Genomic DNA, 16,124 nt, shown 5'->3' on the forward strand with positions numbered 1-16,124 from the left:
AGCCCTGTGACAATTAGAAATAAGCAATACTTTTAGGGCTGCAATAGAAGTTCTCTGGTTCTCTGACCATGACTTATACTGAGAATTTAAAGACCTGAGCTTCTTTTTTTTTTTTTTCTGCAAATGCTCTAGTGCATTCATGAGAGTCTAACCCCATATCACAGTCCATAGAGTAATTATTACTGCCATAATAGTCATTTGAAGGAGCCAAAATGTCACAATCATCTGTAGGATATAATACAGATTCACTGGGATGCCACTGAGTGCCATCAGTTACTACCATACCATGTCTCACTGGCAAAGGAGCTCAGCACTGCATTCAAGCCCAAGGCATGACCAGCCCATTTCTCCAGTCCCATTTTTGAGTGTCTGGTTCCTGAAATTACTGCTGGTGTAAGTTTTTGTGACAGTTAGGACAGGAAGATAGAAATCACACAATAAGAATATGACAGAAAGAATTGTTAATTAGATATCAAGTTGTTAACTAAAAGGTAAAGATATTACTCTTAGATATCAAATAGATATTAAATGCAGTAAGCAGCTGTCACTTCTAGATCTGAGAGAAAAAAGGGAAGAGGTTGGAATTATTAAAATTTAGTAATTTCGAGGAACAGAAGTGAAACATGACCTCTAAGAGGCACTGCCCAGCCGGTGCTGATGTCTCTGAGCTCTGGAGAAAGATTTTGTACACCTGGGGAAAGGGCTACAAGTCCCTTCTTCCTCCTCCAACCCTTTAACACCTCCTTTTAACAGAATGCCATCTGCAGCCAGCTGGCAAAGCAAAAATGTGGTTTGCAGAGTTTTAGTTCCAGCATGACAAAGCAGAGAAGGGTAGATTTGCAACTGAGAGCACATTTACCTTCCCATCTGATTTCAGCCAGATGGATCCTTCTGAGAGTGTCATGGTTTTAGAAGAACCTAGGAGTCTCCTGGAATTGTTTCATTTCTTTGGTTTCAGAGAGGGGAGGAACAGAAAGTGGTCTTACCTTTCTCTGTGCTGAACTGGAGAGTTATAAACAAGAAGTAAATATCTCATTGTAGGCAAGCACAGTCTGTCCCTAACCATACTCTCTACAAAGAGCCCATGTAGGAGAAAGGCCAAAGCTTTCTTATAGGCTGGTTCATAATACTTTTCTTGCTCATCCTTAATTTATAGTGTTCTAAAATGTCTCTCATTTTAATTGGATGTCATCTTTCAATTTTGATACAAAATCTCTGTCAAAGCCCTAAAGGATTAAATGTAAAGATTGTATTAGCAGAAAAAGAAAAAAAAGAGAGTGTATTAGTGAAATAAGTGAATTAAACTGGAAAATATTTGACTTATAAAATAATAACTAGATAATAAAGGTCAGACCTATCCAGCAAAACAATTTCAACCTTTAAAATGCTTGAAGATGTAGCTGGTAAAAAATGAAGTATGTAATATACCAGGATGAATTAGCAGGAAGGAAGGGCTTTTTGGCATAAAATAGATAAATTATGTCAATGTTTGTGACGGGAAAGTATAATTTGATCACTTGCAGTTTTACAGAATAATGGTCCTTTGAGTGTTTTAAGGAAAACCATTATGTATGCCTTGTGATCTATATTATTTCATCTTGTCTCTTTTAGGAGTCTCAGTTTTTCTATGAAATTTTTATCACAAACTAATTCTTTCCTTATATTCTATATTATTTTTTATTTTCCCTGACTATTCTTTCTCCTCCTAATCCCCTTTAACTCAGATCTGATTCTTATCTAAATATTTCTGCAGAATCCTTATTAGTCCTTATATCTTTTCTCTGTATTAAATAATTTTTCAGTAAGAGAGGCAACTGTCATTATGGAGATTTCTGGGAGTCAGTCAGCTTTTGGCTTTGTTGAAGTGCTATGTAAAAGTCTTTTCAAAAGTTAGAATCTCTGGGAGTTCATGCTGTGGCACAGTGGGTTAAGAATCTGACTGAGTGGCTCGAGTCACTGCAGAGGAATGGGTTCAATCCCCAGCCTGGCACAGTGGGTCTACAGCTATGGCTTGGATCCAATCCCTGGCCAAGAAACTTGCATATGCTGCCATTTAAAGAAAAAAAAAAAAAAAAAGACAGAAAGAAAAGTTAGAATCTATAGGCTTCAGTTTTTCTCTTCCATAAGATGAGGAAATTAGACTTTATAATATACAGATTTTGCTTGAATTTCTAACATTGTAAACTTATGGAACTTTGAGGGAGTTTTTCAGGATTGAGAATTATTGGTCTAACAAATACTGCTCTAACACGGAGAAAACAAGATTTTTCAGCTAGGCAAACCCCATAGAGAAAATGATCATTGTTTAAATAACAAATAAGACTCTTCCAAAATGAAAATTTTTTTCTGACTCTTAATATCTAGTGGTTCCAAGGTCTGAGGCTACAGTGGACTTTTTAACCAGGGCATAAATTTAAAGTATGTGTTATAGTGGTGATCTGTTGAAAGTGAAAAGAGACAAAATGGGCAATCTAAGTTGCTAATTACTGCATTATTCACAACTGTGAAATAAAGGGATTACAAGTCCTTTACAAGAGAAGATGGAGTGGTAGGTGAAGGTTTTCAAGTGAAAAGAGACAAAATGGGCAATCTAAGAGACAAAATGGTCAATCTAAGTTGCTAATTACTGCATTATTCACAACTGTGAAATAAAGGGATTACAAGTCCTTTACAAGAGAAGATGGAGTGGTAGATGAAGTTTTCCTTGGGATAAAAGTATAAGAAATATCTTTAAATCAGTTTAGGACTGAAGTAATGGACAGAAAATTGAAATCATAGGCCTGAAATCACTGTTTAGTGGAGCAGTTAGGCTGCAACATCTGTCATTTTATTGATCTTAAGGATTTATTGTACTTATCTGGTGGACTAGGCCACTGTCCCTGACCACCTACTCTCTCTTGGGGCATCATTTGGAGAGGGTATTCTCTATGTAGACGAGAGCCTTTTTTTTCTTTTTTTCTTTTTTTTCCAGTCAAGCTGTACTCTGCTACAAGGACCCTAGCTCATCTTCAAGGAGAGTAGTGGTAATATACTTAGTGTCATTTTCCCAAGAGAAACAGAGATGTCTAAAAAATTTCAGTGATTCACTAACTCATTTGTCCATTTCATTCATCCATCCATCCAATAAATATTTATTGAGCATCAGGCACTCTGACAAGTGCTGAATCAGTCCTGAACAAGCCAGACATGGCCCTGGCCTCATGGAGCTTAGAGTTTCTCCCATTTTAGACTCCTAATTTTCATTTGTTCTTTCCCTCCCTCACACTTCCTAAGCCTCCAGAAGATAAGCGCATATTTTTTGGGTCATTGAAAGCTTTTTTTTTTTTTTTTTTTTTGCTATTTCTTGGGCCGCTCCTGCAGCATATGGAAGTTCCCAGGCTAGGGGTCCAATCGGAGCTGTAGCCACCGGCCTACACCAGAGCCACAGCAACGCAGGATCCGAGCCGCGTCTGCAACCTACACCACAGCTCACGGCAACGCCGGATCGTTAACCCACTGAGCAAGGGCAGGGATCGAACCCGCGACCTCATGGTCCCCAGTCGGATTCGTTAACCACTGCACCACGACGGGAACTCCTTTTTTTTTTTTTTTTTTTTTTTTTTTTTTTTTAACAGGTTAAAAATTATGCAGTACAAATTTTAGAGGAAAAGTTCACAAGGTTTCATTGGTTCTGATATACTTCAAATGGCTTCTTAAGATCACACATTGAATTCTTTAAGAGATTCCATTGAGCAAAATGTTTGCCTGTTGAAGTAGATGGATTTTACCATCCTTTTATGTAGCTACAATGTGTGACCTCCTCCCTTCACCCTCAGTGCCTTATTTTCTTAGTGAAATTGTCTTGTCTTTATTTCTTTTCTATTATACTACGTAAGATAAAGAACTAGAATTATGGGAAACTACTTTACATTATAATTCAAGGAAAAGGCAATTTATTAATAATACTATTTCTAATAATTATTAAAAACAATATTTATTATCACACATTAGACAGTGTATCTTGAATTTCTACTGTGTATATTCTTTTTCCCAGAACAATACCTTCCTTACTGATAAGTGATAAAGTAATCTACAGATTTCGAGGCCTCAAATGTATTGTTGTTGACTGATTGATATTTTAACCTGTTTTTGATTAATACATTACAGGTTACCCCATATCAACCTCAATTTCTTTCAAGGATTTCAAACTATTTTTATAATATAAGACATCTATAGCTTCTTTTCAAGTTCACTGTTTGGCAGTGTTCTGGTATAAAGTCTTCCAGAAATGTGTGCATGTTGTCATTTCGATGTGGCCTCTTTCAGAGCCTTGGCCACTGCAGAAATTTAGCTTATTATGAATCATTTGAATGAATAACACTTGTTGCTAATCCTTTGCAAGTCTAAAAAATTCATACCCCAAGGATGCTAGGTGGTAATATGTGGATTCTAAACATTATATGTATAAAGTGCTCTATTTAACTCATTTTAAGCTATCAAAGAGTTCAGAATCTAATCCAGTGTATAGAAAAATCCCTATTTCAAAAACAGGATTTTTTCATGATTAGCTATTGTGATTGTGTTCAATAGTGTCACACAAGCCCCTTTGAAATATCAGCTCTCTTTAGTGGGGATTCAATCATGTGTTAAAGTATAGTCTTTTCTAGATACCCTATGAAAATATTTTAACTTGAAAGGGCCTCCTATGCTTGTAATTAAGATAGCTACAAAATGACGTTAGGCTTTCCACTTTAGAAATTCCATTCCAGAGTAATATATCTAGATTCCCTTTTTCTGACTTTCATAACAAATAAATACTTATGGTAGATGAACATAATTCTGAAATTGGGCTTCCACCTTTTTCCCAGTCACCCAATAAGTTGATCTTAGGACTCTCCAAAAAACAGTGTGTGGCAGGGGGATATATGTGTTTGTGTGTGTCTTTGTATTCTGGAAATTTTTAAACACACGCAGAAGTAGTAAGAACAAAGTGACCTTCTAGGTCAGGCCGTTGGATTCATCAGTATCACCATTTGGCTACTCTTTTTCTGCTGTTAACCCATTGTTTTCCTTAGAGTATTTAAACTTAATCTCAGACATGTTTTACCCATAAATGCTTGGATACATTTATTAGGGTTTTTAAAATTAATTAATTTATTTATTTTGCTTTTTAGGGCCAAACCCATGGCATATGGAGGTTCCAAGGCTAGGGATCCAGTCGGAGCTACAGCTGCTGGCCTACACCACAGCCACAGAAACGCAGGATCTGAGTTGCGTCTGCGATCTACACCACAGCTCACCGCACAGTGCCAGATCCTTAACCCACTGAGCAAGGCCAGGGATCGAACCCACAACCTCGTGGTGCCTAGTCAAATTCACTTCTGCTGCACCATGATGGGAACTCCACATTTATTATTTTTTAATGTTAGATGAAAGTTAGAGACTAAGATTGTTAAATTTCCTTCATTCTTAGTTTTTGTCTGAAATTGTCATTGTTCCATTCTAATTAGAACATGTTCCATGTCGATAAGTTTTAGTTTTTTTTTTAGTTCATTTTGTCTCTCCTGGATGGCCATCAAAACCCTATCTCGTTCTTGTCATAGCCAGTAACTATTATACTGATTCTGTATAAACAGAATACAACAATTACACAATTTATGTGTATCTATAACTAATTTAAAAACTTCATTCTTGTTGACTATTTCAATTTGGGAGTCAGATCATTATTAGTGTAAGGTGATCACTTTCCTATTACAAACTGTATGAATGTACACATAGGATAGATGGATATTTTGAGTATAGGTTAGTAAAAGGAAACAGGGTCATTGGTATAAACCTAGGCAGAAAAGACTTGGATTTTAGGAGTTAAGACTTTATTCTACTTCACAAGATAGTCCTATGTGTGTTTCTTCTCTGAAACTGTGATAAATTGGCCAGCTTTAAAAGCATAAATAAAAGAACAGTAGAAATTTTTTAATAGTTTCCCACTTTATTTCCATTGCTTGTATGTTCAAACCAGCCATATATCTCTGAGAGTCTGATTCGGTGGCTAATATCTTTTTAGCGGAACTCCCACCTCCGTATACAGCCATTGCCAGTCCAGATGCCAGTGGTATTCCAGTAATAAACTGCCGGGTGTGCCAGTCTCTCATCAATTTGGATGGCAAGCTTCACCAGCATGTGGTTAAGTGCACGGTTTGCAATGAAGCTACAGTAAGTAGAGATTTCCATTAATAAAAGCACAAATTATTATCTGATGTCTTCTCCCTAAGAAAATACTCCAATAATGTTACTTAAAAGTGGATGTGGGCTGGGTACAGATAGGACCTTTTTTTTTTTTTTTCTGTCCTTTCTTTCTTCTCTCTGGCTCTTTTTTATGATAAAACGATGCCTCCAGGTGTTTAAATCCATTACGAAAATTTCGCGATGAATTTAAATCTAATGCTATTTGGTTCTTTACTTTCTAAAATGAGACTGACCATCGATAGTTGTTTATAATTATCTTCAGTGTCTAGCCACATAACGACTAACTCATTCTGATTTTCACCAAAATGAAATATACTAAAGTTCACTACAATGTGGACTTTACCTATTACATGGAAAATTATTTAAATTTATTTTGTATCTGTAGGATGTCAGTATGATTTTTCTGGGCCTTTGTGATTATACATTTATTATTGACACCCGTGTCAAAGTGTTTACAAACAGCTTTGTATATATTATTCCATTTACTTGATATTAACTTACTGAAATATTAAAAAGTTTGAAGAGCACATTTTTTTACTGAACTTTGGGAAGAATAAATTTTAAGTAAGTTTTTTTTTTACAGTTTTAAGTAATAAACTGATAATGTGTATATTGATTAATTTAAATATATTTCTATTTTCATGGTTAGGCTTTATTTTTAAATTTTCAGTCTGTCTCAAAATTTGCAATTAAATGTTAACTTTCAATATCTGTATTTTTTTCCTCTTTAGAAAAGTCTAAAGAAAGTCAGCCAGTGATTATCATGTCTCTAAGAACCATAAAACATGAATACTGGGGGCTTTATAAATTATATAGAAAGTTATAAAATACAATCTTATGTCATGAATCAATGTATTCAATCATAAATTTTTTTCCTATAGGGGATATAATTTGAAGAACTGTATTGTATAATAGGTGTTACCTATAAAATCATCTATTTCAAGTTGAACACTCCAACTCAACTTAAAAAGAAACCTAAATAGTAAATTTAATTACTGTTAATTCCTTAGGGCTCGTTTTAGAGTTGGCAAGCAAACAAGTATTGTTAGACACATTAACAAAGAAAAAAAAAACATTGTCTTAAAGGTTTCCTTGGACTTGGCATTAATGTTGAATTTTTTCCTCTTTCTTCACCTATACAAACTTTGTTTTTTAATGAGTAGAAAAAAAGGAAATTTAAAGCTTTATAATTATACTTGGAAGTAAATAAAACGGAGTAGGCCATTTATGCAAGAATCTCAAAGTCACTATGGATTTAACCAACAGCCTCAATCTGTTTACTTATAAGTGATGAGTTCATTTAGGATCAATAGAATTTGGCTTCAGGTAAGCTACTTCTGGATGTAAATAAAATTGTGCTAGAGTTCCTGTTATGGCTCAGTAGGTTAAGGGTCTGATGTGGTCTCTGTGAGGATATAGGTTTGATCCCTGGCCTGGCTCAGTGGGTTAAGGATCCAGCATTGCCATAAGCTGCAGCATAGGTCACAGACATGGATCAGATCTGGTGTTGCCATGGATGTGCTGTAGGCCGCAGCTGCAGCTCCAGTTTGACCCCAGCCCAGGAACTTCTGTATGCCACAGGTGCAGCCATAAAAAGAAAAAAGAAAATTATACTGAAATTTTTATAGCATTACTATCCCTGTTAGTAAAGAAATATAAATGATTATGAATATTCTAGAGAAAATGAATAGTATTTAATAACATTGCCTTGTATGGAATTAGTAATATTATAAGGGAGGAAAAAAGTGAAAAAAAGTCCTGAGGAATGCTCTAACATATGATTTGCTAATGTTTGCAATGTAATTTGATCCTAAATTTATGAATGAAGAGATGTTAGGCAACCAGCAGCTTCTCTGGAAAAATTCTAGGTTGAAAAGAACAGATATAATGGATAGATATTATGTACCAGGGTCCAAAAGAACAGTTCCCTTGTTTCACTATCACTGTTCCCTGCTCAGTTTAACTGTGATCATTCTCCTTAAGTCATCTAAAGCAGAATATCAGTGTATCTATTCTCCTGAGCAGACAGCTTTAATAGGAACCAAATATTCCTGTGGAGATTGAAAAACTAAAACTTAACAAAAAACAAGGTTAATAAAAGTTCTTTTTATTTCAGTAGATAGAATTGAGAAGGGAAGTAAGGTGTGTGTAGGTGTGTGTGTGTGATAGAGAGAGCAAAAAGAATTATGGACAAATTTTAGCAAGATTTAGAGAGTAAAGAATTTAAACTTAAAGGAAGGCAATCTCTATGACTAGTTAGTGGAAAATTTGAGAGGTCTTGGAGAAAGAGTGGAGCTAGATGGCTGCATAACTCATTAAATCCGAGATTTGGAAACTGATATACTGGGGTTTGAATCCTAGCTCTGCCACTTAGCATTTTATCTTTGAGGATTTTTGTAAATTGTGGCTCCTTATGTAAAAAGGTATAGTAGTAATAATACCTAACTCTTAGGGTTGCTATTGGATTATAGAGGTAAAATGTCCAGCACAGTGCCTGGAGCATATATGTTTATTTTGCCAAAGTTAAGACTTCTAAATCTTATGCATAATTACAATGTCATCCCCTCCCACCCATCATTTTACTGCAGACTAGGCATGACATGTTGTGGGCTAGCACTGAAGACCAGGCTTGACATTTTCTAGTTCAGTCTCCTTATTTTACAAATGAGAGAACTGAGATCTAGAAGTATAGTGGGAATAAAATATAGGCATACCTCAGAGATATTACAGGTTTAGTTCCAGACCACTGCAATAAAGCAAGGAATATGAATTTTGGGCTTTCCTCTACATGTGAAAATTATGTTTATATTGTAAGTGTGCAATAGCATTATGTCTTAAAAAGAACATACCTTAAAAAATACTTCATTGCTGAAAAATGCTAACCACCATCTGAGCCTTTAGTAAGTTATAATATTTTTGCTGGTGAAGGGTCTTGTCTCCATGTTGATGGCTGCTAACTAATCAGGATGGTAGTTGCTGAAGGTTGAAGTGACTGTGGCAATTTCTTCTTTTAAAATTTTTACTTATTTTTATTGAAGTATAGTTGATTTTCAGTGTGGTGTTAGTTTCAAGTATACAGTAAACTGATTCATTTATAAATAAATGCAAATGTGGCGTATGTATATACCACAGATCCTTAACCCACTGAACAAGTCCAGGGATTCCTTTCCCTTATAGGTTATTAGAAAATATTTAGTATAGCTTTCTCTGCTGTTCAGTAAGTCTTTGTATGGCAGTTTCTTAAAATAAAGCAGCAATGAACCATTTCTTTGTAACATGCTGTTTGATAGCATTTTACTCATAGTAGAACTTCTTCCAAAATCGTAGTCAAGGAGTTCCTATTGTGGCTCAGTGGGTTAAGAACCTGACTAGTATCCATGAAGATGCAGGTTCAATCCCTGGATTTGTTGAGTGGGTTAAGGATCTGGTGTTGCCACAAGCTGTGGTGTAGGTCATGGACGTGGCTGGGATTTGGTGTTGCTCTGGCTGTGGTATAGGCCAGCAGCTGCGGCTCTGATTTGACCCCTAGCCTGGGAACTTCCATGTGCCACAGGTGAAGCCCTAAGAAGACAAAAAAAAAAATGGAGTCATCCTTCAAACCCTCCTTTATAAACTGCTACACCTTTTTCAACTAAGTTTACGTAATATTCTAAATGCTTCGTTGTTATTTCAACAGCCTGCATCAGGAGTAGATTTTATCTCAAAAAACTACTTTCTTTACTCATCCATAAAAAGCAATTCCTTATCTAATCAAGTTTTATCATGAGATTGCAGCAGTTCAGTCACAATTTCAATTCTAATTCTCTTGCAATTACCACCACGTATGCAGTTACTTCCTCCATTGAATCTTGAACCCTTCAAAGTCATCCATGACAGTTGGAATCAACTTCTAAACTCCTGGTGAAGTTGATATTTTGACTTCTTTCCGTGAATCACAAATGTTTTTAGTTCATCTAGAAGGTTTTCAGTTTACTTCACACAGATCCATCAGAGGAGTCACTATTTATGGCAGCTACAGCCTTATAAAATCTTTTTTTTTTAATAATGAGACCTGAAAGGAAAATTACTCTTTGATCCATAGGCTGCAGAATAGATATTGTGTTAGCAGGCATGAAGACAACATTAATCTCATTGTACATCGCTATGAATGCTCTTGGGTGATCAGGTGCATTGTTAATGAACAATAATATTCTGAAAGGAATTTTTTTTTTTTTTCTGAGCAGTAGGTCTCAACAGTGTGCTTAAAATGTTTGGTAATTATATTGTAAACAGATGTGCTATCATCCAAACTTTGTTTTTCTATTTATAGAGTAGTGCCAGAATAGATTTAGCATAATTCTTAAGGGCCCTAGGATTTTCAGAATGGTAAATGAGCTTTGGCTTCAACTTAAAGTCACCAGCTGCATTAGCACCTAACAGGAAAGTCAGTCTGTCCTTTGAAGCTTTGAAGCCAGGCATTGACTTCTCCTCTCTAGCTACGAGAGTCATAGATGGGGTCTCCTTCTAATATAAAGCTGTTTCATCTACATTGAAAGTCTGTTGTTTAGTTAGCTGCTTTCATGAATCATCTTAGCAAGATGTTCTTGCTGTAGCTTCTACATCAGCATTTGCTACTTCATCTTGCAATTTTATGTTATGGAGATGGCTTCTTTCCTTAAACCTCATAAACTAACCTCTGCTAGCTTCAGACTTTTCTTCTACAGTTTGCTTACCTCTTAGCTTTGATAGAAGTGAATAGAATTAGGACCTTGCTCTGGATTAGGTTTTGGCTTAAGAGAATGTTCTGTCTGCTTTGATTATCTATCCAGACCACTGAAACATTCTCCATATAAGACTGTTTCACTTTCTTATCATTTGTATGTGCATTCGAGTAGCACTTTGAATTTCCTTCAAAACCTTTTCCTTTGCATTTATAACTTAATTGGTGCAGGAAGCCTAGCTTTTGTCCCATCTCAGCTTTGGACATGCCTTGCTTACTAAGTTTAATAATTTCTAACTTTTGATTTAAAGTAAGAGATGCGTGACTCTTCCTTTCACTTGAACACCCAGAGGCCACTGTAGGGTTTTTAGTTGACCTAATTTCAGTATTAGTGTGTATCAGGGAATAGGGAGACCTTAAGAGGGGGAAAGAGATGGGAACAGTCAGGCAGTGGAACTGCCAGAACACACACAGAATTCACTGATTAAGTTTGCTGTCTTACATGGATGTGATTTGAGGCACTCCTAAATAACAGTGACATTAAAGGTCACTGATCAACGATCAACATAAAAAATATAATAATAATGACAAATTTTGAAAATCGTGACAATTACCAAAATTGTGACACAGAGACACAAGGTGAGCAAATGCTGTTGGGAAAATGATGCTGGTAGGCTTGCTTATCACAAGATTGTCACAAGCCTTCAGTTTGTGAAATAACACAGTAAAGTGAGGTATGCCTATATAAAACAAATTTTGCCATTTGCTAGCACATAGTTACTTAATGGTATTATTTGTATATAGAGAAATTAACTCAAATTCTGGTTCTTGATACTTTAGGATTTATAGCAATACATTTTGGATGTATGTAAATTTTAGAAAGTCAGATTTTTATTTATAATATAGTTTAATAAATTGCAGATGACTTAATAAGTTATACATATATAATTCTCATATAAAATATTATAAAATATGTATTTCCATCAAGGTTAACTTAATATTTTTTAATCTTTTATAAGATATTGTTGCAGACTTACAGAAAATTTAGAAAAATAATTTTTCTATTTTTAGAACAATTATAGTACTAATGGTACATAGTAGCATAGGCTCTTCACCTGCATTCCCCAAATGTTAACTTTTATATATATTTTTGTTTTGTTTTGTCTTGTTTTTTTGAAGTATGCTTAATTTACAAAGTTGTAATAATTTCTGCTATATAACAAAGTTACCCATTCATACATATACACATAATGTATAACAAATGTTAAAATTTTGATGCATTAGCTTTCTTTGTCTAAATAAATAAATAAATAATCTTTTTAGAACTTTTTAAGGCAATTGCAAACATGGGTACTCTTCTACCTCTAAATATTTTAGTGTGAATTTCCTAAAAAAAAAAAGAAAAAAAAAGGACATTCACCTATACAGTCATGGTACAGTTATCAAATTCAGGAAATTAACATTGATACAATACTGTTTTCTAATCTTTTGAACAATTCATGTTTGCCCACTTGTTCCATTAAAAAAAAAAATCTGTTCCAGGAGTCCAAAACAATATACTTCATTTGGTTATCATGTTTCTTTAATCTCCCTTAATCTGAAGCTTAGTCTTTGTCTTCTATTGCCTTGACATTTTTGAAGAGTACAGGTAAGATATGTTGTAGAATGTTCCTCAACTTGGGTTTGTCTGATAGTCCATTGTGATTAGATTCAGGTTTTACATTCTTAGCAAGCATGCCCCAGGAGTGTTGTTCTATTCCTCTCAGTGCATCATAGGTTATTTACTTTACCAAGCTTAAGGAGTGTTTTCTTTAGCTTTATTCTAGCTTTTAAATTTACAGTAAAGTTAAAGAAAAACAGAAATGCTAACATTAAAAGTTATAAAATGGTTTTTTTAAGCTAAAAGATGTCATAAAATTAATTACTTCTTATATTGTAGTGGGTAAAATTTAAGACAAATTCAGATTTGTGATATACTTCTTTTTCCCCACAATTCTTTTTGAGCTTGTTTTTTTCAGACAAATGCCAGAATGCTCAGTGAATGTTTGCTCCTGGCCAGGCAGACAGATGACCTTGTCTTGTGAACTTTAAATGGAAAACAACTTCAGGCCAATACAAACTAATTTTGAAATATGCCCCTCATAATTAAATTTCTATAGTCCCCCAAACTTTATAGAGTGTTTGCCAATATCTGAGGTATTTAAAATCACTTATGATGCACTTTTCATTAAACTGTATTTTGGTAACACTGTGGGGAGACTAGTTTTTAGGAATCATTCCCCTTTTTATACACAAACGAGCTTTGGCAATCTGTACTTTGGTTAATTTTATGTGGTTGTATTTTCTTCCCTTATATAGCCAATCAAAAACCCTCCAACAGGGAAGAAATATGTTAGATGCCCTTGTAATTGTCTCCTCATTTGTAAGGACACATCTCGGCGAATAGGATGTCCGAGACCCAACTGGTAAGGCATAAAGATTCATTCATTCATTCATTCATTCACCAAGAACTTATTAAAGATCCATTATGTGCAAAGTTTTATTCTAAACAGAGTCTTCGTCCTCAAAATAATCATAAGACCTGCAATACCTTTTTTCTTTGTTTAAAGGAATGATATTGCTTAGTTTGAAGTTAATGGTCACAGGTATTTGTAAAATAATATACTTGAAAGAGCAATGAAAATTTATTGATGGTATGTAAGTACTTAATGCATGCAATAAATCAATGACTTATTAAATTTAGTTAAAAAATAACCAACTATTTTATCTTTGACCTGGAAGTGTTTTAGTAATCATTGTGTACTTTACCATGTGTTACACTAGTCTGTGCTGAGTATAATCGATACAATAAATTCTGGAGTTATTTGCCCATGCCAGATGCCATATGGATGTGCCCAGATAGGAGTATATCAGAACCTTAACTGTGTTTTTTCTGTGATTTCTGTCTTTTTGACATTACATAAATTATTTGCAGCCCCATCCGATGATAGACTGGAAAACAGTAAGGAGGTAGCCTTCCATTTTTCCTTCTGTCCTACTCTGATTAAATAGACGTAAAAGGGAATTCCCATCGTGGCTCAGTGGTTCATGAACCCGACTGGTATCCAGGAGGACGCAGGTTTGATCCCTGGCCTCGCTCAGTGGGTTAAGGATCTGGCATTGCCTTGAACTGTGGTGTAGGTCGCAGACACGGCTCAGATCCTCTGTTGCTGTGGCTGTGGCATAGGCCAGCAGCTGTAGCTCTGATTTGACCCCTAGCCTGGAATTACCATATGCCACGGGTACGGCCTTAAAACAAAAATAGACATCAAGGAATACCAGCCTACCCAAGAGAAATTTGGTTGTGATTCAGAACTTTGGTACCTTCATGGCACACACATATTTGTTAATGCAGGATATTTTAACTTACCTAGCCTTCTACCAAACTCAAGTTGTCTTCCTAGATAGGGAATGATCAGAACTATTTTCAGATTTTAACTTACAATAAATTGGAAATGGCAGGTAAATGGTTCCCAAGATCATTTGATTAGGATCAACACCATAATTCATGGTTCCCATCCCATTCCAACTGTTTATTTTTATTTTATTTTTTTTGCTTTTGAAGTATTGACTATTGCTATTTTCTTTGATTTCTAAAGAAATTCACTTAATTTATAAAACAAGTATTTAATTCACTTAATTTATAATACAAGTATAACCTATTTTCAATACTATATTCCATATTTTGATTCTATTTTTCAGGTATTGCTCTCAATCCATGTGGGAGTAATGAAGTTGTTACCTTTCTCTTTCCACAGTAGACGCATAATTAACCTTGGCCCCGTAATGCTTATTTCTGAAGAACAACCAGCTCAACCTGCATTGCCAGTGCAGCCAGAAGGTACAAGGGTCGTGTGTGGGCACTGCGGAAATACATTCTTGGTATGTAATGACATTTGTTTCAGGGACGTCAGTCTGCAAATGTAGCTTATGGTCACATAGATTTAACTACTGCTCATAGTCTTACAATTTTGTCCAAGTACAGATTGATCAAAAAATTAAAACAGAGCCTATTTTTAGAAAGACAGTAAATTGTGCTGCAGCTGCTTAATCAGTACTGCATCATTTGTGAATTACATATATGATGCATCCTCAAATTTGCAGAAAGGGCCTCTGTGGGTAGGCCTCTGTGGGTAGGTACCCTGATCTCTAGGCAGAGCAACATGGGTATCTTGGCTTAGTGAGCAGCTGAATCTACCTCCTACCCTCACCTCCTCAGCAGAGCACAAAGTGCACAATCTCATGAAATGGCCTTGTTTTGTGGTTATAGACTCAAGAAATATTCTTGTTATAATTTATCAATTTTTTTCTGATTTTTAAATATGAAACTTGTACTAAAGGGAATTAACTCTGGTATCTATAGTTAGAAAAACCACTGGATTAAAAAAATAAGAAGGTATAAGTATGAGCAAAAGTTATGGGAGTTCTTGTTTTACCACTTTTAACTTTAACCCTAAGCTTCATTTTTACAAAGTTAATTTCGTAATGACTTAGCCCATCAGGAATCATAAGAACAGGTTTTCTTTATTATTCAGCCTTCAAGTGAGACAAAAGATTTTCCCTAGAACCCAAATACTAGAGGAACTTTCTGGAGTGTTGGCATGGGAGAGCTGAGGTTACAGTGGTTTATAAGCAAGAACTGCTATCACTAGGGATGAATGAGCTTAAGAAAGTGTGGATTATTTGCTCTTCTTTCCTTCTAATTTTTATTTTTGATAAAGTAATTCTTGTACAGTAACATCGAATGTCAAATAGTACTGTAAAGCTTATAGGGAAATTGGTGGTCATTTCTATCTAGCTCATCCCCAATTATCATCCACCAGATACTTTCAGCTCTTTCAGATGCTCTTCCAGTATGTTCTTTCAGGTATTTAAATTGTTTGCTTGTATTTTATCTTTTTTATTAAGCAATTTTAGATATTACCTATTATTTTGTAAAATGCAAATTGAAGATTTAGCACCCTTACCACTTCTGCCTGCACTCGTAGTCTTTTTTCTACTTTCATACTCACTGTAGAGTTATAGCATATTATTTGATTAATACTTAGTGTTTACATTTTTTATATAATTAAGTAAATTATTTTCATAGCTCTGCCAAGTAATATATTACCTTTCTCTCCTGAATGACTTTAACATTTTCTTTGATATCTTAATTTTTTAT

The 16,124-nt window shown here is 35.0% G+C and overlaps 1 protein-coding gene across 1 annotated transcript in view; it reads left to right on the forward strand.

The window, feature by feature from the left end:
* Positions 1-16,124, forward strand: part of TMEM55A (transmembrane protein 55A) — a 65,778-nt gene that overhangs the window by 21,735 nt on the left and 27,919 nt on the right. The window contains exons 3-5 of the mRNA XM_013996621.2: positions 6,044-6,192; positions 13,283-13,389; positions 14,722-14,845. Coding sequence (XP_013852075.1) covers positions 6,044-6,192; positions 13,283-13,389; positions 14,722-14,845 — 380 coding nt within the window. The remainder of the gene's footprint in view (positions 1-6,043; positions 6,193-13,282; positions 13,390-14,721; positions 14,846-16,124) is intronic.

This window comes from Sus scrofa, chromosome 4 (genome assembly GCF_000003025.6).
Source record: "Sus scrofa isolate TJ Tabasco breed Duroc chromosome 4, Sscrofa11.1, whole genome shotgun sequence".
Lineage (NCBI taxonomy): Eukaryota > Metazoa > Chordata > Mammalia > Artiodactyla > Suidae > Sus > Sus scrofa.